We start from the raw sequence: 27,607 nt of genomic DNA on the forward strand, positions 1-27,607 counted from the left end.
CTCCCCAGTCCCTTCCTTGCCAGCTTCAGCCCTTGAAGTGGCAGTGGCAGGCTGTGTTCTGTGTTGGCCCTGAGAGCAGTGCTCTGCAGGTAGCAGAGGCATCAGCCTTATGGCAGCTGTTTCTGGGCCAGAGAAGGGGATTTTGGGATTTTGCAGGGCAGAATGGATAAGTTTAGATGCCAGCAGCAGATGCAGCACTGCAAGTAGAGATATAATAGCTCTGGATGCACTCTGGGCAGGGTGTGAAAGTGGCTGCTTGCACCCTTCAGCCAGAGGCTGTTGTTTCAAGCCCAGCCATAGGTGGTTTGACTGTGGGGATGCTGGCTGTTCTGTAGGTGGCAAGAAATCGATTTGGGATGTTTTCTGTCCTCAGTAGTCACTCTCTTCACTGTGCAGGTGGTGAGGTGCCAGTCCTGTGATGTGACACATTTTGCAGGGAGCTACTGCTGCTGCTCTCCCAGGACCTGCTGGTGTTTGTGCTGTCCCTGTCAGCACATGCTTTACACACCTCTGCTCAGGACTCACTTCATTTTCCCATATGCAGCTTTCTACAAAGACCCCAAAATTGCTTTATTTCAGGGTCAGGAGTCCATAGCCTGGAGTTAGTAACTGGGATGGCAAGAGTGAAAAGGCCAGCTTAAACTGCAGCCATTTCTGGGATGAGGAAAGCATGTGGGGCTGGCAGTTTTCCTTGCACTCTGCTTTTAGGTAGAAGCTTGGCAGAGCTGCCTGTATCACAGTTTGCTCCATCCCCTTTTCTAGGAAGATGCAGAACTGGAAGAACACACCACCTGTGCACACCAAGGGCTGTAAATCTGTGTTTGGCCCCTTCCCCTGTCACTGGATTTGGCACTGCTAGCACACAGGACAAGGGACAGTTTCAGAGTGAGCTCAGGAGGTGTTGGAGTTGCAGCCTGGCTGTTTTGTGCTCAGGGTTTTGGCTGTTTTGGCCACAGCCTTTTGGGGTTTCATTCTGTGAACGGCTGCTCTCTGTGGTCTCTTGTACGTTGCATGTTTCTGGGTGTGCAGGGTGACCCTTTACCTGGCAATATCTGGTCACTTTGTGTGCAATTCCAATGAGAAATGCTAAAAAAGGAGGCTGAGTAAGTGAGCAGCTGTGTTGGTGAGCTGAGCCTCTGCCATTTCTTCTCTGCCACTGGTTTCATTTGCCATGGGTCTGTATTAATCTTAAATCTGATAGTACTGTAAGCTGTTTGCTCTGCAGGCTGTGAATTGGTAAAGTAAACAGGGCAAACGGGCTGTCAGTCTCTTGAGAAAGTGTTAATATTACACTGAATTTGAGATTTTAATCACTCCTGTCAGGAAATGCTGAGCTAAGGTTCTCACAATTGCTGCTGCCTGCTGCCTGTGCTCTGCAGTAGACACTTCCTTGTGTTACCACGCAGCATGCAGGCACTAATAAAGATTGCTGCAGCTAAGATTAGGGAAGAGAGGTTTTCCCTTGGCAGGCCAGTAATTGAATAATGCTTCTCTCCAGATGTCTGAATACTTCATCATCATTAAAGAATTAAGTCTCTTAGCCTCTTTGTGAGAGGTCAGTCTTGAAGAACCATGAGAAGTTTGGTAGGGCCACCAGAAAAGCTCTTGGGAAGGCAAAGGCCAGAGTCAAGATCTGTTGTCACAGCCCTATGCATAAGCTGCAGGAACATTCCCATTTTCTTCCAGCCTGCTGATCAGAGAGGTTTTGAATTTACCTGGTGCTGGGTGCCCATGGAGCAACAACCCCTTTGCAGTGGCAGAGAAATCGGGGTGGAATCACTAGCTCTAGAATTCAGAGCAGGTTTTAACTTCCATTTCCTTACCCAGATTTTCTTCTCAGCAGCTGGGAGTGTGGAACACTGCACCAGGGTTTCCATGAGTGAGCAGTAAATATCACTGGCAGGCAATTTTGGGAATGCCTGTGCATCCAGGAGCTTGAGCAGGGCTTTGGGGCTGCCCAAGCTACTTCCTCAGCAGAGGCCATGTGTCCTTAGTGGAAAGGGTCCTTGTCCCAGTCAGCTCCTGCATGTTTCACATCCGTTTTTCCCTGGTGATGTTTGTTGTTCCTGCTTTGTGCACTTGTTCCTCTTGGGCAGCAGCCACTTGGGTGACTGTGCTGGCTCCTTCTCCTGCCTGCTTTCAATCCATGCAGCTTTTCATCTGGTAGAGCTTGGGCTTTGCCTCTGGAGGGATAAAAGCTCATTTTAGTCTGGTAGCAGTTGTGGTGGGAGTTCTTGGGCATTCTGCTCCTTTAGCCTGTCCTTTACTTGGACCAGTCACACACAGGACCAGAAGTGACCAATGTTCAGAGTTAGGGTTGCCTGAATGTCGCTGCCTCTGCTCCCTGGGAGTGTCTGGTTTGTTCAGAGACTGTTGTGGTGTGAGCTGAGTGTCTCTGAGCATGGCCAAACTCTGCTCATGCAAATATACCCCAGAGACACCCCTGTTTCTGAGAGCTTCTCCCTCCACTCTCAGCTGTTCCCCTCACCTTGTTACTCTGTTCCATTACACATGACTGGAGGTAAGTGACAGGCAGAAGTGGAAATGATGTATTGCTGTAATGATGGTTGTTCTTCCATACAGATGCACGGAGAAGAGGCTGCTTGGGGAACTCATTATTTTTGGTGCATCCCTGCCAGGCTGGTGGGAGCATTTCTACTCACTGCCAGCATGGTTGGGTGGTTTCACTCAGGACAGTGAAGGATTGATCTTTTCTTTGCAGACTCCTATGAATAATCTTTGCTGGATGAAGTACAGGGCTCCTACAGGGCTCTCTCATTTGATCCTTCCATTGTGTCAGGTGGGCAAAGCCCTCAGAATGGTCAATTTTAGGAGCCTGTGGTCTGGAAAATGAGCCCAGGCAGCTTGGGGCTGTGCTAACCACAGTGTTTAGATGAGCAGGGTGAAACCACAGACTGGCTGCCTTCCCCCCACTGCTGGGGCATGGCTCCCCAAAAAGGTAACCCTGCAGGCTGCACATGATGTCCTGTGCTGACTTTTGCATGCTTTTAGGGTTTTTTTTAACCCAAAACTGGATACTGGTGCAAAGACTGGAGGGAATGGGACCCACTAGCCCAGCAGTGTGTGGACATGGCCTGTGTGCTGCTGCTGGAGCTGCTCCCACACCAGTTAAGCATCTGCCCTACCAGAGCAGTGGTGTAGGTGTGTCCCCAAAGGCAGGGGACAGGTGAGGGAATGTCCCCTGGGGATTTTTTCACAGAAGGAGCCAGTGGGATACACACATGCTCTTAGTGTCAGCATCTTGTCACAGGAGGGTGGCTTGTGTCAGGAAGTTTGTCCCCTCTATGGTTATTGGTATTGGATGTGATCCTGTCTGTGTTCTGGGCTGTCCTTGCTGTCAGGGGATGGCAGTGCTTCCCTCCCCAGCCTGCTGCTGATCCACACCTCTGCAGAGCTGCCAGCCCCTGCTGAGCCTCCTCTGCAGCACAAGAAGCAGCAGAGATGCTCTCTGAGGTGGGAATGCCAGGCACCAGCAGTCAGCTAAGGGCTGCCTTCCCTTATTTCTGGCCTTTATCCACCACCCACATGAGAGAACAGCAAGAGCTGTTGCATCTTTAATCTTTGTGCCCAGAGCGAGACTTGAGAGGGAGAAGTGTGGAGTTCCCTCTGTCCTGCCCTCATTTTCCTCACCCCCACAAGCTTGCAGGAAGCTGTTGGGTTTGGTTACTCATTCATGGAGGTCAGGTCTAGGTCTGGGGTTTTTTTTTCCTTTGTGTTTAGGAAACAGTTTACAAACTGTTTTGAGCTCGGGAGAGCTGGTGGCGTGTGAAAGAGGCTTGTCAGCCTCTTTACTGCTGGACTTGCATTAATTCTGTGCCCTGCCTCCTTTTCTGTAGTCTTTTTATTGGTTGGCAGCATGAGGATTTCTGAGTGCTGTCCCCTGCCTGCAACCCCTCTGCCTCCTGAAATGACCTCAGCCACCAAACCACCTTGGTGCTTTATTTTTACTCAAGCCGTTTTGTTTTGCGTGGTGAGGTTGATTTCTTTCCCTCAGCAGTGAGAAGAGTTCTCTGCAGAGGAAGTAAAAGAGTGCCAGGCTGCAGTTGAAACTGGTTAAACACCAAAACCACACTCCTGGTCTCACTGGGTTTGAGACGTGACACTCAGCCATGCAGCTCAGCACTGGCTTTTTTTGCCTGCCAGTTGTGCACCATCCCTGCTTGCACTTTGTTTTTTAAGTAAATTGTGTTTTCACTTCAAATTGCTGATAAAAACCTTCTCAGCTGCAATTCTTCTGTTAGCAATCCTACCAGAAAATGCTGTTCCACTTTGCTTGGGCTTGTGATGTTCCGTGGAGGCTCAGTGCTGCTCCAGCAGAGCCCAATTCAGCCTGTGCACTCATGTCATGTACAACCCAAATGCTGCTTTCCAGCACAACTTGACCTTTTGTCACTACTCAGAAAGTGAAGATTGAGCTATTTGTAACAGTTTCCAGAAGTTGGTGTTGATATTTCCCCCCCACCCCCGCTTCTTCTTTTTAGTTGGTGGTTTTATTTAACTGTGAAGAACAAGGCAGGGACTAATATTGCCTGAATGGGAGAGACCCTGGCATGTTCTCCTTCTGGCAGCAGGCATCTGGTGCTAGTGTGTGTGGTGGATCAGAGGTGGGAGCATTACAAGGACATCAATGAGCTGTGCCTTTGTGAGGGGCTCTGCTCGATCCCCCTGCTCAGAGAGGCTGCGGTGAGGGGAGAGAGACTTCGTGTTCCAACAAGCTTCTCATACCCCAAAACCAAGTACAATCATCCAGAAACCGCCTCTCCCTGTCAGTCACTCTTTCCTCATTTCCTCTCCTGCTGGTGCTGATCAGGCAGGGATTTGTGTGTAACCAAACCCCCTCCTGCTGCTGCACACGAGGCCTTTCTGGAGCAGTGGGTTTGATGATCCTGGTGCTGCACAGTGGTGTTGGGAGGGAGAGTTTGCACTTGAGATGAGAATGCTGCCAGAATTGGCAGTGCTGGTAAAGGAAGTAAAACATCTTAATAGCAGGGTTGGGAGATTTCCCAGAGCAGGGTGAAGTCTGTAGACACTGATTTCTCTTGAGATCTCTTTTTTGTTGTTAGTCTAACCTTGATCTTTGTCTGAAGTTGGCCCAGACCAATGTTTCCTGCTGTCTGTTGTAGACTTTTTGAGATTGGCACCTCGTATCCCACAGCCAAACCTCTTAATTCTGCCATGGGGAATGTTTATTCCTCTTCAGTGTTGAATAAGCCATTTCCAGACAGGCTTCATATCCACTGTGGAGGTGGGTACTAGGAAAGAAACTTCCTTCCGGAGGATCAGGGAGTGGAACCTGCTGGAGTCTGTGTCATTTCCTCTGTCCTTGGCTCTACTCTTCCTCCCCAGCAGACTTCACTGCTGCATAATTCAAAGTGGAGAGGGAGATGCAGCAGGGTGGACAAGTACCTGTGGGAGCCTGAGGCACAGCCTGGCTGGGAGCAGCTGTGTTATCCCGGATGGGGAGCGTGTCTGGAAGAGTGGGGATGTGAAGGTTGCGTGAGATAATGCTCTCATCCTTCTGGAAGGCTCTGTCTCTGCTCAGCCTGTTGTCCAAATGTCTCCTCTCTTGGCCCAACTCCATCCTAAGCCTTTCAGGGTTCCATCTCTTCAGTCTTCACTCTTCTTTAGTTTCTCACATTATCTCCATCCTTTGTGCTTTAACCCCAGGAAAAATCTACTCTGGAGTAGTAAAGAAGGCTGACAACACCCTGAGCTGCCTTAGGAGCTGATCTCTTACTACCAGAATTCATCACACATTTCTTTATGTCAGTTTTCTGTCACAGGAAGGTGAACACTGTTTATTCCTGGCAAACAGTGAGAGTGTTGGAGTATGAGCTGCTTTTGGTTGGGGCTGCTTTACTGCACATGTGGCCTCCCCGTTACCTGCTGGACACAGAAAGCTCTGCCTGGGCTTTCAGTGCTTAACCAGATGCAGCCTTGAAGAGCTGAGCTTGTATCCTAAACGACCCACGGCACCAGAGCCAATTTGTGAAAAGTTTTGTGTCAAAAGTGAACTTGATATCTCAGCTGAGGACTCTCTGGCATGTTTGCATAGATTCAGAGAGTTTATGGTCAGCAGGGACCATTAGATCATCTGGTCTGATCTCCTGTATATCACAGGTCCTTAAATTTCACCCTGCTACTCCTATATGAAGCCAAGTAACTCGTGTTTGGCTAAAGCAGTACTTCCAGAAACACATCCAGCCTTGAGAATCCACCCTTTTCCTGGGGAGTTCATTCCAGTGATAATTGCACTGGTTGTGAGACACTTTTACCTTATTTACAGAGTGAACGTTCCCAGTTTGTTCCCATGCTTTGCTCTTCTGCAAGTGTAAAGAGCCCTTAAGTACCACAGAGGCACTTTACACCCAGCAATCCAATCGCCTCCCAGTCTTATTTTGATAACACTGAACAGATTGAGCTGTTGAAATTTTTCACTGCAAAGCATCAGTTCTAGCCTTTGAATCACTTTTATGGCTGTTTTTTTGGATCTTAACCAATTTTTCAGCATCTTTTTAAAAATAAGGGCACTAGAGCTGGATGCAGTATTTCAGTGTCATCCCCCACAGTGCTGTATTTAGATGTGAATGTGCTGTCCAGTGCCTGCTCTGCTTGCACATTTAGGGGATGTGTTTTAATCCTTTTTGTTGGACATTGCACTGGGAATTCAGCCACTGTGGTCCCTAAAGGCTTTGTGGAGAAGCTGCCTTGGGCACAGTCTCCTGGAGACTTCATTTTCCATGTGATGCCAGATGAATAACATGACATTTGATGCTGGAAACCCCCAGATTTTGAAGCTGTTTTAATAAACCCTGTATGAATGTTCTTTAGCCATCGTTACTTACTGCTCCAAATGGGCAGTTTGGCAGCAGAATTTCCTTTTGTTGATTAAAAATGTTGCTAGTGAGTCTCTACCATCCTCTTTCCATCCAGTTAGTGACAGTCCCTGAAGACCTCTCTTTAAGAGGTTACTGAATCAGTTTATTTGTTTAATGATAATATTTTTTCAAGAATGTTGGATATTACTAATTCAGGGAAACTAAATTTAGATACAAGCCTGGTTGAAAAGGAAGTAACACACGTATAAATACTCTATTTGACCTGCTTTCGTTGAGTTGAAAGTTCTGCTAGTAAATTTGTTATTATGTTGAATTTATTTAGAATAAATTCACATACTTGTTCTGGAGCTGGTGAAGTTACCATAGTGTGGTCTTTATGTTACTAAAGCAGATCATTTTCTTCCTTAACATTTCTCCTCTCACCTGCTCCCTGCTGGGATGAAGGAAGAATTTTAAAGCTCACTGCTTTTGCCAGGGGGCTTCTTAAATTCATCTTTTTCTCTTGTTGGATTGATGGTTTGTAGCTCTTATAGCCATGAGATGTGTCCTGGAGCTGCTGCACTGCGAAAGACCAGGGAACTGCAGGAGTGTCTCAGTGTCTCTTTACCTGTAAATTAATTTTTTTTTATGCCTCAAGGCCATGATGTCTTAGAGTTCCCTCTCTCTTCCATATCATAGCAAATTGGGTTTTACATTTGTGCAGTGTCTGGTGTTAAGTAGCAGGATTTTCACTGGAATTGCTTCTACTGCTACAGAAATGAATCCATTTCAGGGCAGGACATTTCTCTGCTAAGCAGAAACCTGCACTAAGCACGTGGCTAGAAGCAGCCAAGGCAAGCCCTGTATCCATTTGTGGTTGCAGGTGGTATATAAAAAGAAGTGATTATGGTAATTAGCCCAGCTGGAATTTGCCCACAGCTCTGTGGGTACCTTGTAAACACTGCAAAAATGCCAGACAATCTTAACAGCCCTTTTGTCTCGTCTCCTTTATGTAGGTAGCCATTTGCACAAAACCCTTTCCACCAGCACTTTGGTGGGTTTACACCTGTAGCAGTAAAAATTCCTCCTGGTATCCTGCCAGCCGAGCCCACTGCAGCATCCTGGGCTTTTCAGGAATCTCTGTATCACTGTTGGACTGGGTGCTCTGAAAGCTGCCTGTGAAAAAAGAGGAATAATCTTAATGTGGTATATCCAACCCTTGAGCTGGGAGTGAGAATGTGGCACGTTTTGAGTGCCTGGATGTTATTTCACACAGTTCTCAGCAAGGAAGCTGTGCCTGGAAAAGCCTGGCTGCCCAAGAAACCCTGAAAATATTTGGGATGAGTGTGGTACGTGTTTTGGAGCAGAGCTGTGTGGCTCTGTGGTCTGTATCCCAGCCCCTTGTCACTGAGGAGACCCTTAGAGTCAGGAGAACGTCCTGCTGTGCTCCAGGCCCTTCCACTCCAGTGGAGACAGAGCATTTGTTACAGGCAGTTTTGCATCTGGTCTCTTGATTAATGGACTTGTCTTTTGCAGCCTATTTTGACTCTGACACCGCTTTCTGCTCCACAGATGCTTTGCTGATGTTGAAGAAAGTTTGCCTCACTTGATACAGACCAGATCCTGGAATTTACTTCCAAACCTGAAGTAACAATTTTTAACTTGAAACGCTTTTTCCCCAGGAGTCATTTCTCCAGAATCTTTCCCTTATTTGGTGCCTCCTTCACAGCTGGGGCTGATGCTCAGGTGCCAAAGCTCTGTGCATTCCTTGCCCAGAGCCAAACGGGTTCAAGCACAGCAGCTCCACTTCCCAGCCCTGATCATGGCACTCCTGTTCCTGTGCTCTCTGGTGGCATTTCCAGCATTGCTGGGGTGGGGTGGGGGACACCATTTTCAACGTGCTGGAGGTTAAATGTTGGTTTCTTCTCTGCTGCCTCTGAACCTTTCCCGAGGCTGCCCGAGCGGTTCCGTGTTGCTGTCAGGCCGTGCTCCCCACGGCCTCGAGGAGATTTGAGCTGGCTGTTCAGCCCTGTTGCTATCTCTGCTCTTTTAGCTGCTCCATGAGAAGTTGTTAGTCACTGTTGATTCCTTCCATGGCAACAAATCCAGTTGGGTTGGCGGCGAGGTGTGTGAATGCTCCCCAAGCAGCACTGGGCTGCTTCCTCTGGTGAGGTTGCCTCTTCCCAGGTGGATTTAGTCTGTCTGCACATGCTGACTCATGACAGCTGAAACAGCTGTTTTCAGCTTCAGGCACTACTGTGTGCAGGGACCCCTTCTTCTTCTTGACAGCTGGTTTGTTTTTATAACTAATGCCTCCACTATATGCTCATAACTTCCATATCGGTGATGCCCACTTTTCAGCTGGAAGGGCCAAAATCCAGTTTTTGACATGGTTTTGTTGTTGTATAAGCTTTTCTTGATGGGCTTTTCCCAAGTGAGCATCTTGGACAATCCAAATTTGGTTTCCTGCCCCAAGGAACAGCATTGCTGACAAAGGGCAGCAATGTCAGTGTATTGGGAGTCCTGGTCTGGCATCCTGATATCAACATGAGGACCATTTTTTGGGAAGTCTTTGGAGGGGGCTGCTTTGGGGCTGCACAGTCAATGAGAAGGCAGCAGTAAGGTGTTGTAGGTCTCATGGTAGCACTGTCAGGGCAGTGAGCATGCTGGCAATGCTTTTGGGAAGTTTTCCTCTCCAGCATGTGAATGCAGAGCAGCAGGTGACAGAACTTCCTCCTCTGTGCCAGGCCAGGTCGCTGTTTCCCTCTCCCCGTGAGAAGCTGAGTTTGATGGGAGGAGCTGGGAGGGCTCCCCGAGGCTGAGGGACAGGTGAGTCAGTAGGGAAACAGTCATCCAGAGAAAAGCCCAGTCAAAGCAGCCCCATGGCCTTAGCATGAACCCGAAGATGAAAGGTCTAAAGTTGAGTGATGAGCTTGTCAAAACCTCGAGGCTGTGGGAGAAAAAGTGGTGAAAGAAGCGTGAGGTGCCTGCTTGAGATGCCACAGTGCTGGGGCACACAGGGCTCTGCCTGGGCTTGCTGGGGTTGTGATTTAAGTTGGCAAGAGGCATGAAGCATGCTTCATTCCTAGAGGCAGGTATTACATTTCCTTAAAAACGATTATAAGTAAGCACTTATCTCTGTCCCAGTTCTGCACTGGTTGCTGGGGAGTGTGACTGGTTAGTCCTTGGGACTGTGAGTGAAAAGGCTGAGTGTGAAACTTGCTCTGGGAAAATGGGGGTGAAGCCAATGTCCTGACAAGCCCTCCTGGAGCAGGGTGTCTGTGGGCACACTCTGGGCATGTCCCTGCTGGGTGTCACTTTCCATTCAAGGTGGGAAATTTTGGTTTTCCCCCGCTGCCAGTAAAGTGTGGGGATTGCAGCACACTCCTGAGGCTGTGGGCTGAATGTGGGCCTTGGAGGAAAATTTCTGCTCAAATTTCTTCTTTTCCCTACCTGCAGCCTGCCCATGAGTGTTGCTGTTTGGTAGAGATGGGTCAGGCTATGAGCTCCTTCTCTTTTCCATATTCCCCCTGAAAGGATGCAGAGCATGGACCCCCTTCTCCAGCTCTTGCACAGGGTCTTGCTGTGGGGCAGAGCACTGCCCACCACCCCACCAAGGCTCTTGCACTGAGCTGGGGGCTGTGATTCCTTAGATTCCTTAGGCTGTGTCTGTGTCAGGATCTGTGATTTCAGCCAGAGCTGGTCACAAAACAGCTTTTTGCCTCCACAAGCTGCTGCCAAAAAAAAGGACCTGTTAAAGGCTTCAGGCTCTCAATTATCAGTGTCCTAAGGTGAAGAATCAGCTATATTCAAACTTCACTGGCAGAATGAGTAAGGGCTTTGCTGTGCTGTCCCAGTATTCCCCAGTCTCTTCTGGATTCCATCTGCAGAGTTAATAAAATGGTGGCAAATCAAGTTGAGTTCTAGTGGAAAGGGCTCTTTAGGGCAGCAGTAAAATAGTGAGTAAGCAAGAACCCCTTGCTGCAGGGGCCAGTTTAATTGGTCTGGCTTGTTTTATGAGACAGGTTTTATGTTGGAACTCGCACATGGCCCAGGAGCGGCTCTGCAGCAGGGCATCATTCTCCTGCATGGATCCTCCGGGAGCGCAGCCGGGTTAATTACACCTCACTGGAGGTGCAGAGCAGCTGGCATCAGTCATGCCTTGAGCCCAGGGGCTCAGCAAATGGGGCTGGGAGGTGGCACCAGGGGTGCCAGTGACAACTGTCCCCTGCCGCCAGGCCTGGCAGAGAGCTCGGGAGGGACTGGTCAGTGTCCTGTGTCCGCTGGCGTGTGCCCAGCTCTTGGCTGGGCACTGCCACAGCCCTGCCAGGTAATCTTATCTTCCCCCTGTGAGTGGAAGTGGGGGAGTTGAGGCTGTAAAAGCCCTGGGTGGGTTGGAGCAGCGTGGTGGTGCTCTGGGTCGCTCCTGGTCAGCGTCTCCCTCGCAGCACTCGGGTTCTGGCTTTTCTCAGCGCGCTGAGGCTGTGCAGGCACAGGCGAGAGAGGAAAACCTCCTGCTCTGGGGAAGGTAAAAGCGAGGCCAGTCCAGTCCTGCAGTGACACAGCCACCCCCAGGGCCAGGCTGAGGGAGTGCTGAGCCCTCCTCAGAGCCCTGGAGATAAGGACTGGGAAAGCCCAGAGCTGTGCTGAGCGAGCTGAGGTGCCTGGAGCAGGAGTAAGTAATTATTCAAGTCAGGTTTTGGAATCAGGGGACCAAGGCAGGGCAGGAAACTGCCTTCACACCGTGTGCTACAGCCAGCTGCCCTGTGTTCCCTTAGCTCCATGTCCACAGAATCATGGAATGGTTTGGGTAGGAAGGGACCTTAAAGACCATCTAGTTCCAAGTCCCCTATCATGGGCAGGGGCAGCTTGCACTAGAGCAGATTGCTCAGAGCCCCATCCAACCTGGTCTTGAACACTTCCAGGAAGGGAGCATCCACAGTTTCTCTGAGCAGTTCAGTAGCTGTTCATAATGCAGGGTCAGAGGCTCTGCTGGCACATCTGAACACTGTCTCTAATACCAGATAAATGAAGAGGTGCAGCATCACCACCCCAATCCTCCCTTGCTTCTAGAAGCTGCTCCTGGCAGGGCACAAACAAGTGTAAGTGCTGCTGCTGAGCTCTGTGTCTGGCTGCTCTGCAGAAAAGTGCTGGGGAGGACATCCTGCTCCCTCTCTGCCTTGTCCAGCTGCTGCTTTGCCCCTGACACAGTGGGGAGCACAGAACAGGCTGCTGCTGCTGGTTGTGGGGTTGTGTTTTTCCATCGACAGGAATGCTAGTGGGGAATGCTGCCTTGGAGACTCCTTTTCCAGAACCCCCTTAGGCTGTGCTAAGTTTTGAGTTGGTGAGACAGTGGGGAGGAGAGCTTTGCCTAGAGGTATCCGGGGTGCAAGTATCAGTTTTGGGTTCCTGGGGTGCAAGTATCAGGTTTGGGGTGCAGGTGTTGGGTTTGGGGTGCCCAGGGTGTGGGGTTTGGGGCTGCAGGGATGCAGCAGCTCTGTGCAGGATCCCAGGACCCGGCAGAGGGTGCTGTGTCTCCACCGCCTCTCCCGGCTCCGGTTCCAGCTCCAGCTGTTTGGCACTTGCCTCTGCCTCTGTGCATGATGTTTGTAAGAGTTTGGGCATGTCCATTTGGTTCCCATCTCCAGTGCCACCCCCAGCATCCAGGCCAGGTTCTTCTGTCACTGGGGACATTCTTAATTCACAGGAAATAGGAGAGAGTTTAATTGTTTTCTCCTCTTTTTTTTTTTTTTTCTTTTTTTTTTTTTCCCATGCAGCTGAACAAAAGGTTCATCCTCAGTTTTCTCCATGCCCATGGGAAGCTGTTTACCAGGATTGGGTAAGTGTGCAGGATGTTTATTTTATTTTCCTACATTACAAGTCTTTTTGGAATTTAATATTGTTAGCAACTAAGCTGTGTTTGGAGCTGAGGGCACAGGGTGTGAATTCTTGCAGGCCTGGCCTCCTGGTTCTTATTCTCCTTACCCGCCCTCCAATCCACACTGGTTGGAGCTTGGGCTTTTCCTTTCCCCCACCTCAAAGCCCATTCCTGCCCATGCACCAGGACCCTCTGGCAGGAGCTGAGCTCAGATGGTTCACACACACAGGAGGGTCCAGAGGCTGTTTTCTCTCTCTCCCACCACCTTGAATTTCTGGGTTTAACCCCCTCTCTTCCATTGCCTTCATCCAGTGCAGTGATGGCTCCTGGGGCTCTCAGTGGCTGCTGCCTGTGAGGATCACAAAGCCATTGAGGCAGATCCATGTGGTGGCTGAAAGCTGCCCTCCAGAGCATGGCAAAACAAGCCTTGCCCTTCATCTCCTCGCTGCCATTTCGGTGCGAGCCCCATAGCTGAGAGCTGCCCTGGCTGTGGGAACTGTTTTGTACAGAGTGCCCTTGGCAGAGGCTGTCAGAAATGGATTTCAAGTAATTGAACAGCTCCTCTTGAAGCAAAGCAAGCCTGATCCTGGCCTGGGCTGAGATCCCAGCCCAGGGGACACCCTTATGACCCTGAGGGCAGAGCTCAGCCTTGCAGCTGATGGGCTTCCCATGGAGCTGCTTCTGCTCCAGGTCCAGTCTGACCCTCGCTGTGTGGGAGCAGCTGGTGAGGAGAGACCCCATGTGGGTCTCTGGCAGTGGTGGTCACTGCCTGAGCCTGCCAGTGCCTTGGAAGCAACCAGAGTCTCCTGAGCTCTCTTGGCTCCTTCATTCTCCTGTGGAGCTGCTGGCTACAAGTCACAGGATTGAGAAGCCTTTTCCAGGCCATGTGGGTGCAAAGCTTGTCCCTGCTGGGAGCAGCTCAGATCCTGCCACACAGCAGCACTTCAGCACTTACTGTGTCCAGTGCTTGCAGTGGTGACCACTCAGGAGGAGCACTTTGGACCCTTCCCAAAAATCAGGGAAGCAGGGGCTGCTGACATGGAGATCCAAATATCTGAGGGTCACTGCTGATCTCACCCGGAGTCACAAGGCACTGATTATCCTCTCATGGGCACCAGGCTGAGGCAGAGCTGGGTGTCCTCCTGCCTGCAGGAAAAGAGGAGGAGAGCTGCCAGAGCCCATGGAAGGTTTGGGAAGCGCAGGGTCTGTGCAGGAGGGCAGAGCATCCGGGGAGCTGCTGGTCCCAGCGCTGCGGGGCCGCGCTCACGGTCGAGCTCTGGTTGAACGGCTGCCAGCAGGGGATTAATGGGGATGTAGCAGAGATCAGTTGCACATTTGGCTCCTGAGACTTTTGTGAAATTAAGATGCAGCGTTTCAGGCAGTTGCTTCCCAGGACAGTCATTTAGAAAACCCAAGTATGTTTAATGGTAGGTACAATATGCCCTGAAGTACTTAGAAGGGAACTAGAAAGTAATACCATGACACAGGAAGAGAAAATCGTCCAGCCCTGCTAAACAGCTTCTGTGCTTAAAATAGGTAAAAGGTGAGGAATAGCCAAGTCCTTTTTGGGCAGGATCTTTAGTGATTTGTCTGGAAAAAATATGGAAAAGATGATGTTGTCCTAATTGGACTCTTGCTTCTAAAACCACAGGTAAGCAATTTATTAAAAGCTTCCGCTCGGCTCCTGACCTGCTGGTTCTGAGCTCAGTGGGGTTACTGCATGCTGTTCCAGATGTGCTGTGGTATCAAAGCACAGGTGGTGGAGCTGAGGAAGCCCTCACTCCTTCTTGTTGTTATTCCATGGCAATAATCTTGATCTCCTCAGTAACAACCCGTCCTGCAAAGGGCTCCTCCATCCCCAGAGTGCTGTCTGCCCTAGGAGGATGTTGTGGATGTGGTCTGAGATTTCTCAAAATTAGGAAGTCTTTAGAAGCAATCAGTTTGCACTAATTCTCTGGCTGTGCCCCAAATCCAGGGAAGTTGCCTTTTGCAGGAAAAGCAGTGCATTTGCACTGACAGAGCTGCTGCATTCTGCACAGCTACAAAGTACAAGGAGACTATTTGTTCCAGCCCATGTTTTTGGGAAAGTAACAAAGACTTTGAACTGCTCCAGCAAACAGTGCCCAGGGAGAGGGTACCCTGCTGGTAGGCAGACCTGGGTGGTGAAAAGCACTCATGAAATATAGCTAAGAAGAAAACCATTTCTGTCTTTAAAAATAAAGTTGTCACTGTCCTGAAGTCTGTTGGGGAAGCCCAGCAGAATTGCCCATGTGGGTTACCAGAAGTGGCTCATTAATCTAGCCTGTGGTAATATCACGAGATCTGAATCTCTTGGGGGGAAGATAGAGGAAATTGCTATGGAGGCCCCCGAGGTCGCCTGCCCCAGGTCCAGATGCTTCACCCTCTGTGGGTTTTGGCTCCCTCACACCCATGTGGGCACTTGATAATGTCACTGATAACTGGTGTGGGCACTTTCTGGCTGTGGCTTTCTCTAGTGTAGGAAAAAGAATCAATACAGCAAACTCTGCAGAAGAGGCAGTGGGACTGGAGGACCTCCCCCCTCAGTAGTTCCCAAAGTTTTGGGCAGCTTCTCAGTTATAAAATTGTCTTCATAGGATACCAGGTGAGGACTGCTGTGGGCAACCTCAGTAATTTTCGGGGTTTGACTGTGCTCTTTGCAATAATTTCAATTTTTCACCCCAGCTGGGAGGTTGCTGAGGATCCAACAGCTTTGATAAGTGACCTCAGCTGATTCCCTCAGCGATGAAGAGCAGGATAAAGGTGTCAGATTTCCGTGGGCGCCTGTGAGTGGTGTTGAAAGCTCACCCCATCCCCAGGCGTGGCCCCGCAGCCGCGGGCTGCTGTGTCCTGACGCGCGACAGCGGCGCTGCGGCTGCAGGGACCCGCTCCAGCTTTGACACTGTCAGCAGCTCCACGAGTCAGAGAGTCCCTGTCCTGTGGGGCTCGAAGTGATGAAGTTTAGGGGCTCAATCACAGTTCTGAGCAGTGTGTAGCCTGGGGGAGACGGGGCTCGGTGCCATGGGATCCGATGTTGCAGCGAGAGTTCTGGAGGAAGCACGCTCTGGCCAGCGTTCAATGCACTGGGATTGCCACATCCGCAATGTGGCACCAGTGTGTGCATTTTGCTGCAGCCTTGGGAGTCCCATGGGCTGCTCCTAGTCCAAGTGAGCTGCTGGCCCCTTGGCACCTCTCCCAGATTGGTAGAAGTCAGTAGAAAAAAATGGTTGGTCAGAAATGACTCATAAAGGCCGTGTTTTCCTGCCAAAAGAATGCTGCCTGTCGGTCACAGAGCAATCCCTCACTGCCTTGTCTAAGGAAGCAGCCTGCACCTTATTCCCCACAGCTCCTGGCTGGGCTACAGCACCCCAGGGATTCCCCCTTCCCCAGAAGATGTGACATGAGCCATGCCCACCTCCCAGGCCACATCTCAGGGCACAACCTGCTCTCTACAGCCTCTCTCTCTGTCTGCAGGATGGAGACTTTTCCTGCTGTGGCCGAGGAGGTCCTAAGGGAGTTCCAGGTGCTGCTGCAGCACAGCCCCCCTCCCATCGGAAGCACCCGCATGCTCCAGCTCGTGGCCATCAACATGTTTGCAGTGTACAACTCCCAGCCCAAAGGTACCACGTGCTGCTGGAGGGGAAACTGGGTGGGGATCAGCCACTCCCCATGTGGAGAAGGGTGGGGGACACACCAGATGGGGAGGTGGGAGTGGTGCTTGGATGCCTGTGGGTGTCAACACAAAGGGACCTTGGCTGGGCCTTTGGAGCTGGCTGAGGTGTCTGAGCAGTGAGGAGGCATCGCATCCCCCTGGAGCCTGAGTCATCAGCACAAAAGGAAGACACTGCTTCATGGCTCTGCATTCCCAGCATTTAAGCTGGGCCTTGCTCAGTGCCTGTGCTGACACCAGATGGGCTGGGACAGTCTGAGACCTCAGCTGTGGCTGCCTGTGTCCATGCAGGTTGGTGGGGGAGGTGATGCCATTCTCTGAAACATCAGGTTGGAGCCTGTGTCCCGTGTTCATGCAGAGAACAACACTGATCTAGTGTTAATTACTCTCCTCCTCTCACTTCCTCCATCCACCCAGAAGCCTGGATGGTCGCTACCATTAACAAGTTTAATGTGTGGGGCAGCAGAGATGCCACCAAACCAGAGCCTCTTCACTGAGTTTAAAATGATGCTTCCTGGGATTGTATTTTTCCCTGTGTCCCCTCCAACACGCACTCAGCAGCAGGTACCCAGGTCTGCCTGAGCCGTGAGTTTGGGAGCAGGGATGGGGCTGCTCTCCCTGGGTGGGATAAAGCAGCGTTTCACATCCTGATGCCTTGGGATTTAGATCCCAAAGATGAAGGCCTCCAGCTGATGGATTTCAGCTAAGGCCAGCACGTGGGGATCAGGCTGAGCCCAGAGAGCTGCTGCTGGAAGATCCCTCCCTCGTGAGCCAGTTGGCCACTGGTCAGGCTGGTGGTCAGTGGCCAAGATCAGCTGATGGAGCAAACCAGCACCGACCAGAGGGCTGGGAAGTGGCTCCTGTGTGCTGTGCCTGCCTTGCAGGCACTCTCCTCCCCTGGAGGGAGCTGTCAGTCCCACTGGTGAGGCAGCCATGCCCTCCTGCCTGCCAGATGCCAGCCAACGATGGCGTGTTTATCTTTGAGCTGCAAAGTACTTCGTGATTATAAGCAAATGCCTCTGCGTGACAGTAATTATTGTATTCATAATATTAATAATACCCCTGGTAGGTGAATTAATAGTGGTGTCTGTGCCACAGACAGAAGCGGGTGGGAGGAGAGGACGAGATTTGTCTGGGATGGATGGCAAACCCCTGTGGCAGAGCTGGAAGCAATCCCAGCTCTCAAACCACTGGGCTCGTCCATCCATAGCTGAGTTGTGGATGTGAGTGACGGAGGGAGTGCTTTTTATCTCATGAAAAATAAGTATTCTCAGAGTTTTCTGCCTCCTGTGTGGGTAGCTGCCAGCTGCTCCCAGCTTTTGGATCTCTGGAGAAAGCAAACCTGTTCCTGCCGGGGCGTGCGGAGCAGGTGGCAGTGCTCGTGGAATGCCTGCAGGTCAGGTGGCACCACGGCTGCCATCTGATGCCAAGGGCCCTTCAGGGATTTCCCTGAGGGCTCTTTGCTCTGGTGACCCTGAAATATCGCTGAGAGTGTTGTTGGCAAAGCAAACCCTGCTGTCAGCACAAATGCCCCGGTGGTCTCGGAGCACTGGCACAGCACAGGTTGGGCTTGCTGCCGACGCTGCCCTACTGGGAAGAGCTGGGTGCAGATGGAAATCAAAAGCAGAACAGCAAAGGGTCTTGAGTTTAGAAGGAAGGCAGGAATGTTGGAATGGTTATGGAGTGCCCTCCCCAGCGTGTGGGCTGCTGTGGGCAGAGCCCGGCGGGAGCGCGGCAGGAACGCTGTCGGGAAGGTGCGGGTTCCCATTTCCCAGCACATGAGTCACCTCCCTGTGCTGCAGCAGCAGGGCAGCAGCGGGAGCCAGGGGGCCGAGCCGCCCCTGTGGGCCTGTGGGAGGCTGGCGGGACGCAGGGAGCAGTCCCACCCTGCCTGCATCCCAAACTGCCAGGAAGCGTTGCTGGGGAGCCGGCTGTAGTCAGAGCTTGGCCGTGTCCACTCCACAGAGCTGGATCTAACTTTGTAGTTGGACCAAACAGCCACGGAGGTCTCCTCCTACTGAAATCCTCCTGCAAATCTGGGAGCAGAGCGTGGCTGTGTCCTTCCCATCACACGGGCCTGACGCTCGGTTTGCAGCAGCAGGAGATCTGTGGGTTTGGGGCTCTCTTCCCTGCTGTCCAGGGGTGTTCCCTTCAGCTGCTCCCTCCCTTCCCTGCTGTTTATTTCCAGCTACTCCTGAGAAACTTGTAAATGTGCTTGTTGCTCCATGTTTGGTGTGTTACAAATCCCTGGTGCTGGCAGTCATGATGTGGTGTCACTGGCATAACTTTAGCAATGTGGGGAATTCTATGAAATTCTTAACCCCTGAATAAGAACTTCTAAGTAAAGAGTCAGGTATTAAGAAAAAGGAAACTTAACAGCTAAATGCACCTGTCCTCCCTCTTCCTCAGGCTTACACCGAACACAATCCTGCCCCATCTCAGCCTCAGTTTCTCTCATTTTTGGGTTGTGCTCTGTCTGTCCCAGACCTTCAGTGAAGCAGTGGGCAGCAAAGGAGGTCAGGACTCATGCAGGACAGTTTATATCTGCTGCTCTTTGCTTTTTTACTCCTATTCTTTTGCTGTGGTATGTTTGGCCATGACCCCTCAGGGGTGCCCCTGTCCTGGCACGTGTCCCCTCTGGGATTTGTGGCATGTCCTCTGTGTCTCTGCTCCCAGCCACTGCCACTTTTTCATAAACCAGCCAACCGCAAGGTCACCGTGTGCTTTTCTGACAGGGTGACTTTTTTTTGTGCCGTGTTTAAACTGGTTTCCAAACCAGCCAGCTGTGAGCAGCACGTGGCATTTCACATCCTCCTCCCATGCAGGTCGCTGTTGGGGTTACCTGAACCCTGCAGTGGGTGCCAGGGCTCAGGTGAGCACAGGCAGGGCTCTGTGGCCCATGCCCAGTGCAGCTGAGCTGTGCTTGTCCCCAGGGACAGCACCAGGCACGCTGGAGCTGGTCTCAGCTGCCTGTGCAGCCGGGCAGCACTGGGAAGATCCTGGGAGATGAATTGGATCTGTTGTTTTCTCTGACAGAGGAAGCCAAAGAATTCCCACATGAAGCACATCCCCTGCTGTTCAGCATCAAACAGCGTGTTCCTGCTTTGTCCAGGGAGGCTGCAGCCAGGGAGGGTCCCACTGACCCGGCTGCCTCCTGTCAGGAGCACTGCAGGTGTGAGAAGGCTTCTTGCAGGCCTCAGACCCGTGGGGCAAGGAGTGCCCACCCAGGGCAAGGAGGCAGAGAATAGTGGCCACTCTGTATGGCAGAGATTTGCAGTTGCTGGTGCTTTCCAGGATGGGACATAGGTGACTAACCAGTGTTTAGGGCCATCCTGGGCTCTGGCTGGGGCGGGACCATAGTGGGGTGGCCCGTTTTAACAGTTTGGTAGCCATCTGCACAACCAACTCAGAGAGAAGTTTGGATCCCTTTATCCCGACCACAAACACTCCAAGAATTTTAATTTTTTTTTAATTCTGTAATTTGGGGAAATAAAACTCTGGTTTCTGAAAAGACTAATTGAAGCCGTGCTTGCGGCAGGGGCATCTCGGTGAGTGGAGAGAGAGAAACCCCCTCCCAGCCCATCTGTGCCCAATTTACTCCGATCTGGCCTCTCTGAGGCTTTTTTCTTTCTCTCTCTCTTTAATAATTTGTTTTATAATTCCTGGAATCAAACCCATCTCAGACACACTGTTTTATTTTACTGTATTATTGGATTATACTTCCTATAAATCACTGGATGTTATTCATAGGCCACCACCAGAATAACTTCCCCTCTCCCCCCAAGCCCCCCCTTGACGGCCCTGCATTCCAAACAAGCACACACCAAGGTGGGGGTGCAGCAGCACGGGGCACCCTAGAGACACTTCCCGGAAATCCCAGCAAATTTGCCTGGCTGTGGGTGTGAAGCATCAGGCTGCAGCACCTGGATGCCTTCTGGCACTCTCGGCCGGTCGCGCTGTGCCGTGTGGAGGTTGTTAGGAGGTCGGGCTTAGGTGGAAGTGGAGAGGGGAGGGGGCTGCCATATGTGCATCCTCAGCACATGTAGGGAATGAAGTTGCATCCCCCAGGGCCGAGCAGAGTCAGGGCACAGAGGCACAGGGAGGTCTGGCTGAGTGCGTTGCTTTAGCTGAGGATTGGGAAAGTGGAAGAGCATGGAAGGTGATGGTTTGGGCAGGGTGACCCGTGCATGGGGCAGCTGTTCTGCCAAGGGGCAAGGAGGAAAACCTGCTGGTTGTGCTCATGTGGGTTGTGAGGAGGGCTCAGTGTGGCAGGGCAGGCAGGGCTTTGCTCTGCAGACCCTGGGTCTGCCTTCTTGAGTGGAACATGGTCGGGTTCTCTGTGCAAGGTGGTGTCAGCTGGGAAACCTTGAAGACTTGTGCAGAAAGTGAGCTTTCACAGCAGCAGCTTCAGAGAACTGTCTGTGGCTTTTGCCACCAATGTCCTCAGGGCCGAGCAGGTCCGTGCTGCAGGGGTTGGAGAGACTCTGCCTGTCTCAGAGAGGAGCTGCTGTCACACAGCTCTGACTGCAAGGGTTTGCTAAGGCACGTGTTCCTCCTGCTCCTTGAACATCAGCTTGAGATGTAGATCTTGCCCAAATCTTGATGCACACAAGGAAGGATCTGTAGGTCAGTGCAAATCCCCTGCAGTGCTTAAGCAGGTACAGGACTTCCCATTTCTGTTGGAGAGGACAGGTCAGAGCTCTGGGCTGAGGCTGTGCTGTGGTAACCAGCAGCCAGCTCCGTTGCCATCCCACCCTACTCACAGCCCTGTGCCGAGCACAGCAGGTCTCGCTTTGCTGACCACACCTGCTCAGGCTTGCAGCCTGAACCCTTAAAATATCCCTAGAGATGATGCAGAGGCTGCCTCAGCAGAGCCTCAGCTCTGACCATTGCCACAGGCTCGTTTCTGCCACTTGGACCCAGCTCTGCTCAAAGACCATCAGAAGAGCCTCAGAGGATGCAACTTCTGATCACCTATGGCAGCCTTATCTCAGTGTCTTCTCATGAAGCTCTAACCACATCTTGTATGTCAGAACTGACTGAAGGTGCAGGGAGTCAAGTGCACGAGAGTCCAGTTATTTTTGCCCGAGTTCAAAAATAAAGCAGTGTTGTGGGTAACTGCCTCGCTTTGGTGGAGTTTTAAAATTAGGCACAGAAGAAAGCTTAATAAACCTCAGGCTGTAAATAACAGCAGAAGCAACTTGATCTTTCCCTGTCTGGGGACTAGAACTGAGTCCTTTTCTCTGAAGTTCCCTCTTTGTGTGGTAAATACACACTTCAGTTGTAGGCTGACACCTTTGGGCTAAACAACCAGGAAGCTGATGAAGATATCACATTGTAGAGCTGTGTCAGGGGATGCTGAGCATCTGCAGCCCTGTGCTCTGTTGAGAGCAGAGCCTGAGGTCCCTCCACCTGCCTGGGGGACTTGGTTTATAGTGCAAAGCCCACTTGATGCAGGGAGGCTGGAGTTGAGCAGTTTGACATCTGGCTTTCTCTGGGTGCTGGGGTTGTGGTTGATGTACAGCACTTGTGGATAGAGGTGTGTGCACTGACATCTCCAGCTGCACCTGGCAGTGGCTGTGTGACTTTCCCTCTGAGACTGGGCAGTGCTGTCTTTAGAGAGGTGGTGTTAAGACATAACACTTCCCAAGGCCTTAAGTTTGGAGGAACTGGATGTTTAATTTATCCTTCCCCTCCTTTCACATTGCTGCTTGTATTTGCTTTGTGCTTGAGTGGTATTTAGGAGAGGAAACCCAGAGGAAAGCTGAGTGATTCTGGTGTCCGTCCTTCCCCTTGCTGCCTGCCTTGCACTGAGGCTCCTGAGCGAGCTGGCTCTTTGATATCACTGCCTTGGCAAAGAGCTTTTGCACTGAACCAGTTATTTAGTGATATCTGCTACTCCCTATATCCACACATAACCCAGACCTTGAGATGTGTGAGTAGGAGGAAGGATTGAAGTGGTGCAGGGAGTGATACCTGCATTGCTCATCTCGGGAGCCACACAGCTTCCTGTGCTGAGCCTCCTAAGGGACATGTACGTGTCCAGAGATGGCAGCTGACCCTCCAGGGTTTCTCCTCTGAGCCACTGGGAGTGTTGGAGGTTGGCACAGCTGCTGGGAACTGTCGGCGCCTTTCCCTTCAGGGAAGGAAGCTGTCTCGGACTTGAGACACATCAGTAAAGTTCAGGTAAAATAATTCTGGCCCAGACGTGTCTTCAGAGTCTTGCTCTCGGGCTCTTGAGGCTGGTGGCAGCAATGTTTAGACCAAAGTCTTCCTTTGCTTATTCCCCTCTGTTTCCTGTTTAAAAGGCAGATTGTCACATATTTGGGGATTTATTTACCGTAATTGGAGTTATTTTCCTGGCTGCTGGCTTCTGCCCTCTGATGCAAGACTCCTTAGTGAAACGTGTGTCCAGAAAGCCATGTGACTTTTTTTTCCCCTTGCCACAAGTGCCAGCAGGAGATGCAATAATCAACGCGCTGCAGGGAATTTCCACTGGCAGTTCAGGTTTCTGAAATCTAGACGTTGGCTTGGGAGGCAAAAGATTGAGCAGGGCTTTGTGGCAAGGAAGGGAGAGGTTTCCAGCAAAATTGAGTGTTTGCTGGTGTGTCAGACTCTCCACTCCTGCCCTCCAACTCAAGTGCAGCAAAGTCCCCACTGAGTGGTGTTGGATGAGCTTGCTGGGGGCTTCTGCCTGGTCTGCCTGTCACACAAGCACATCCTTACATCTGCCTTTGAAGCTGTTCCACGAGGTGATACTGGGATCTGATTTCAGGGCAGCAAATCGAGGGGAAATGGTTTGTAAACACAAAGCCTGAGTCTGCTTTAGAGCCAAGCTTCAGCAGCCCAAGCAGCAAATCAGGACAGAGTCAGTGACAGGTGAGGTGAGGTTGCAGAGGCTTTGCTGTGGTTCCAAGACATGGCCAGCTCTGCAAATGCTGAATCCAACCACTGTTTGGATGAAGAAGCAGCATTGCTGTGTAAAATGAAAGGCAGGAAATGGAGCAGTGGCACACTGTGTCTGCCTGTCCTGCTGTGGAACAAGAAAAGAGGTGCTGAGGCAGCAGTCCCAGGTCTCTGCATATCCCCAGCTTTTGTGGTGGAGAAAGAGGGGTGCCAGGGAGCCAGAGTGAGGTGCACCAGGTGCAGGAGATTTGGTGAAGCTTTAGATGTTTGCAGCGTGACAGGAAGTCCTTTTGCTTTTGAAGAGATATTTCTGATTCTTTAATGTGCTTTGCACCTTTGATTTCCTCATGCTTTTAAGCAGCACCAAGTCAATTACTGTATTTCTGTTTAATTCTCTGAGAGAACACTGTATAATTGGGCTAATTATGCTGCTTTGTGAAGTTGTAAAACTCCTGATTGAGCTTGCGGGGCTGTTTTATAACCTCCCAGGTGTAGGCAGGGAGGGCTGCCTGCCCTGTGCAGGTTTGGGTGCAGCCTGCCAGCTCGGTGAGGGTAGTTCCTTCCCAGGGGCTGCCCCACGGGCTCATCCCCTGGCAGCTCCATCCTGCCTTCCTCTTTTCACAGGCTGCAGTCCCTCTGGGAATCCTGTGCCTGGTGCTGGGGGGGTCTTGTTGGGATCTCTCTTCTTGCCATAATGTTGAGATCAGGAATGGCAGCACAGCCAGGGCTGTGTTTCTACTCGAGTGTATCTGAGGAGGTGACTCCACACAGGTTTAGATGTGGAGGTCTTTTGTTTTCCCTAATTAGGTTGTGTGTGCTGTGCAACAGGTTCTTGGCAGCACAGAGCTCTGGCTGCACTAAGTGACAGTCAGGAGGAAGGTGTGACCTTCAGGTGTCACCCTGGCTGTGTGGTGCTTGCTCCAGCACAGTTTAACCCCAGCTGAGTGACAGTGCTGAAGGCACATGGCCCGTTTCTAATGGAAGGGTCATTTTTAAAGCTGGTTGATGTGGCTGATGATGGCCTTAGGGTGGCTGGTAGGTGACACACAGAGAGCACAAGTGATTTGTCTGCCCCCGAGGCTCTCAGGTCCCATCCCAGAGGAGCAGACAGGAGCACATCTCTGTGGAATGGGAAGGAGATACCCCACGGGGATGGGTTTGGCCGTGAAGTTTCTGCATTCCCCCTTCTCCCATCCCTGGTGGGATGATCTGGCCCCCTGACCCCGGCTCAGTGAACTCCCGGTGCTTCTCTGCCGGCCCCGGCAGCGGAGCTGGGGCGTCTTGCGTAAGCAGCGCCTGCTCCCCGGGTAATGGCACGGGGATGGAGAAGGAGGCTCCGCTGCCAAAGGCGGGTTGGGAACAGCATAAACCCTTCAGCCCGAGGAGCCAAAGGCTGACAACCCTCGTGCCTGGTGCTGGGAGCAGAGCTCGTCCCGCCCGGGGGGCCCCAGGCGCGCTCGGGGCCGCGGCGGAGAGCGGCCAAAGGCGGCCACATGGGCGCGGGTGGCTCTGGAGCAGGCGCGGCGGAAGTGATGCTCCCTGGCCCATCTGCACGGGGAGCGGGAGACGCGCCCCAGCTGGTGCGAGGCCCTGGCAGCCCCGGGAGCTGCCGTCTGTTGGGCTTCACTGCTGTCTGCCTTGAAACACGGCTTGGGAAGGATGGGAGGGGGGTCGGTGGCACTGTGCCAGTCCCGGTTCTCCTGGCCTTCTTGTTCCTCTCTCCTCCTCCTCCTCCTTCTCCTCCCCGCTCCCTCCAATGCTTTAAAGTCACATTTCCAGGCCAGACATAGAATTAATCTCTGGGCACTTCACATTGCTGGCAGCGCAAAGCAGGATGTGGGATCTTTTTTTCTCTCTCTCTGCGTCTTGGCTGACTTTTTTACCTCTCGAAGAATTTGGAAGGGCCGTGAGATTCCCCCCACCCCCCCTCGCCTCAGTGCCGTGCAGTTTTTCAGCACGCTGATCACCCTGCTGTGGCTTCACCCTAATAGATTTCATATGCTGACACAGTTGACATCAGTACCAAACTATTTTACATGTGATCTGGTGTATTTCCTGAGGAAATCTGCAAGATATTTATTAAGAACTAATAAAATAAACCTCTCCATGAGCTTTTAGGTAGTTTTCAATTTTTCATGTCTCTCTCGTTTCCTCTTATCAATGAGTTTCTATTTTCTCCCTCCTCTCTGACCATTGCAAAAGGAAACAAAAATAAATGTTTTAAACCGTTCCTGAATGGACACTGGGAATATTTCTGTAGTGATGTATTAGCAAAGTCGTATTTTTAGGGCTGTATTGTCAAGACTAAAAATATCCCGCTGCAGTGCATCCTTTTTATAGGGCTTTGTGTGTGTGTGTGCTGAGCTTTGTACAAGTTTGCACCAACGTGCAAAGGTCTTTGTACTACTGCAGCGTTGCCTCCCCATCACAGCTGGACTCCATTAGGCCTTGGAAATTAGTGTAATCCTGGTTAAGAAAGGGAGGGGAAAAAAAAAAAAAATCAATCAATCTCGCAGAGCCGTGTTTCCCCAGCTGAGCCGGGATACCTGCGTGGCAGCCGCGCTCCAAAGGGCTCCAGCAGCCGCTGGTTTTGCCACGGCTTTCCTGCCACAGAGGGTGTTCCCTGACGGAAAGCAGCGACTCTGCTCCCCCAGAGCAGCGGGGTTCAGGCAGGACGGGCTGTGTGCTGCAATCACCCCGCGGGTTCTGCTCATTCCGCACACCCGGGAGCCCCTTCGGCGCTGCGCTGTGCTGGCAGGCAGCAGCGCGTGTGTGTGTTCAGCAGGGAGCAGGCTGGATGCTTTGCGTTCTCAGAGGGATTTTCTGCCTTTCTGCTATTTGTGTCTCCTTCAATTAGCTGCAGTCAGAACAGAGGGAGGCAAAGGTGGGCGCTGGGCTGAGCAGCCGCCTGCCGTGTGCGCTGGCTGCGGGGGACCCCCGTGCCGCGATGGGAGGCGGCTCTGCCTCTCCGTCACGTGTGATGGATGCAGCCCGTTCCAAACACCATTTCCCCTCCGGCTGACATCCGCGGATCCCGGCGTGGCGCTGCGGCCGTCACTCGTGTCCCCAGCAGCAGCCCTGCGTCACAGGTGGTGGGTGCAGCGGCTGACGGGGGCCCTGACGGCCGGGCTGGCTCCGTGCGCATGGCACACGCTCCCCATCCTCCATCCTCCATCCTCTGCCTTCGCTTGCCGGTTCCTCGCCGTAGCTTTCCTGTCTGCTGCCGTCTGGAGAGCCACAGCCTCTCTGCTTCCTGTAGAGCAGTTCAGTGAAAGCAGTAATTAGGGCCCGTAAAAATTTATTTTATTAGCGTGAAGTGTTGGTGGGTAATTGGCCATAATTTGAACCCAGCCAGATTGGAGATTAATAAAAAAAATCATATATATACATATATATATATATATATATATATATATATATATATATATATATATATATATATATATATATATATATATATATATATATATTTAAAAAAAAATCACAGAGAGATCTTTTTACCAGAAACACCAGGGCTGTGAGCTGGAAGTCCTTCCCAGGACAGGCTGGCGGCTGTGGCAGCGAGTGCCTGTGCTGTACCCGTCCTTGAGGGTGTTTGACACTGGCATGGGAAGAAAGGAAACCTTGTTTTCCAAGAACTCTGCTCTTTCTCAGCTTGATAAGCATTTAAAATAAAAGCTGCACAATTGGAATTGGCAGAGCATCCTCATTCTTTTGTCTGTCTGTTTATTTTTTTCCCCTCATCCCTCGACATGTGTGCTACAGCCCAGGGTTACTACACCCCGTGGAACCACAGGCCTGGAGCTCTGCAGGCGTGCGCCGAGCTCTGCCCACCCCCGGCCTGGCTCTTTGAAGCCTGGCAGAGCAACAGAGATCCAGCCCCTACCCTGGCAGCCTCCTGATGGCCAGGGCATTGAAGTCTTTGACAAAACGTGTGTTCTCAGCCCCTTTCAGCTCCCCCTTCGCTCACAGGGCTGCAAACCCAGGGCTGCGCCTGGAGCCAGAGCGGTGCTTTTTGGGATCAGGCTGTGACTGCACTGTATGGACCCGATGGCTTTGGTATTTATAGGCTTGGTTGGAGCGGCTTGAGGGCCGACGCTCATCCCGAGGAAGGGTGATTGGAGAACTCCCTGCGGCGGGAGGACGGAAGAGCCAAGCCCCTCTGCACACATGTCACGCGCGGTTACTGCCGGTTGAATCACACCAGGGAGTTACTTCAGGCTACTAGCCCTGGTTGTTGCTTTGGTGTGAGTTACTCGGGGCGTTCCTTCAGGTCCGTAGTGCTTGTTTTTTGCT

At 51.6% G+C, this 27,607-nt stretch overlaps 1 protein-coding gene across 1 annotated transcript in view; it reads left to right on the top strand.

Moving 5' to 3' along the window:
* Positions 1-27,607, top strand: part of SMG6 (SMG6 nonsense mediated mRNA decay factor) — a 104,131-nt gene that overhangs the window by 10,513 nt on the left and 66,011 nt on the right. Inside the window, exons 9-10 of the mRNA XM_056506453.1 lie at positions 12,617-12,678; positions 16,210-16,355. Of these exons, the coding sequence (XP_056362428.1) occupies positions 12,617-12,678; positions 16,210-16,355 (208 nt within the window). The remainder of the gene's footprint in view (positions 1-12,616; positions 12,679-16,209; positions 16,356-27,607) is intronic.

The sequence above is a fragment of the Oenanthe melanoleuca genome, chromosome 19 (assembly GCF_029582105.1).
Source record: "Oenanthe melanoleuca isolate GR-GAL-2019-014 chromosome 19, OMel1.0, whole genome shotgun sequence".
Taxonomy (NCBI): Eukaryota; Metazoa; Chordata; class Aves; order Passeriformes; family Muscicapidae; genus Oenanthe; species Oenanthe melanoleuca.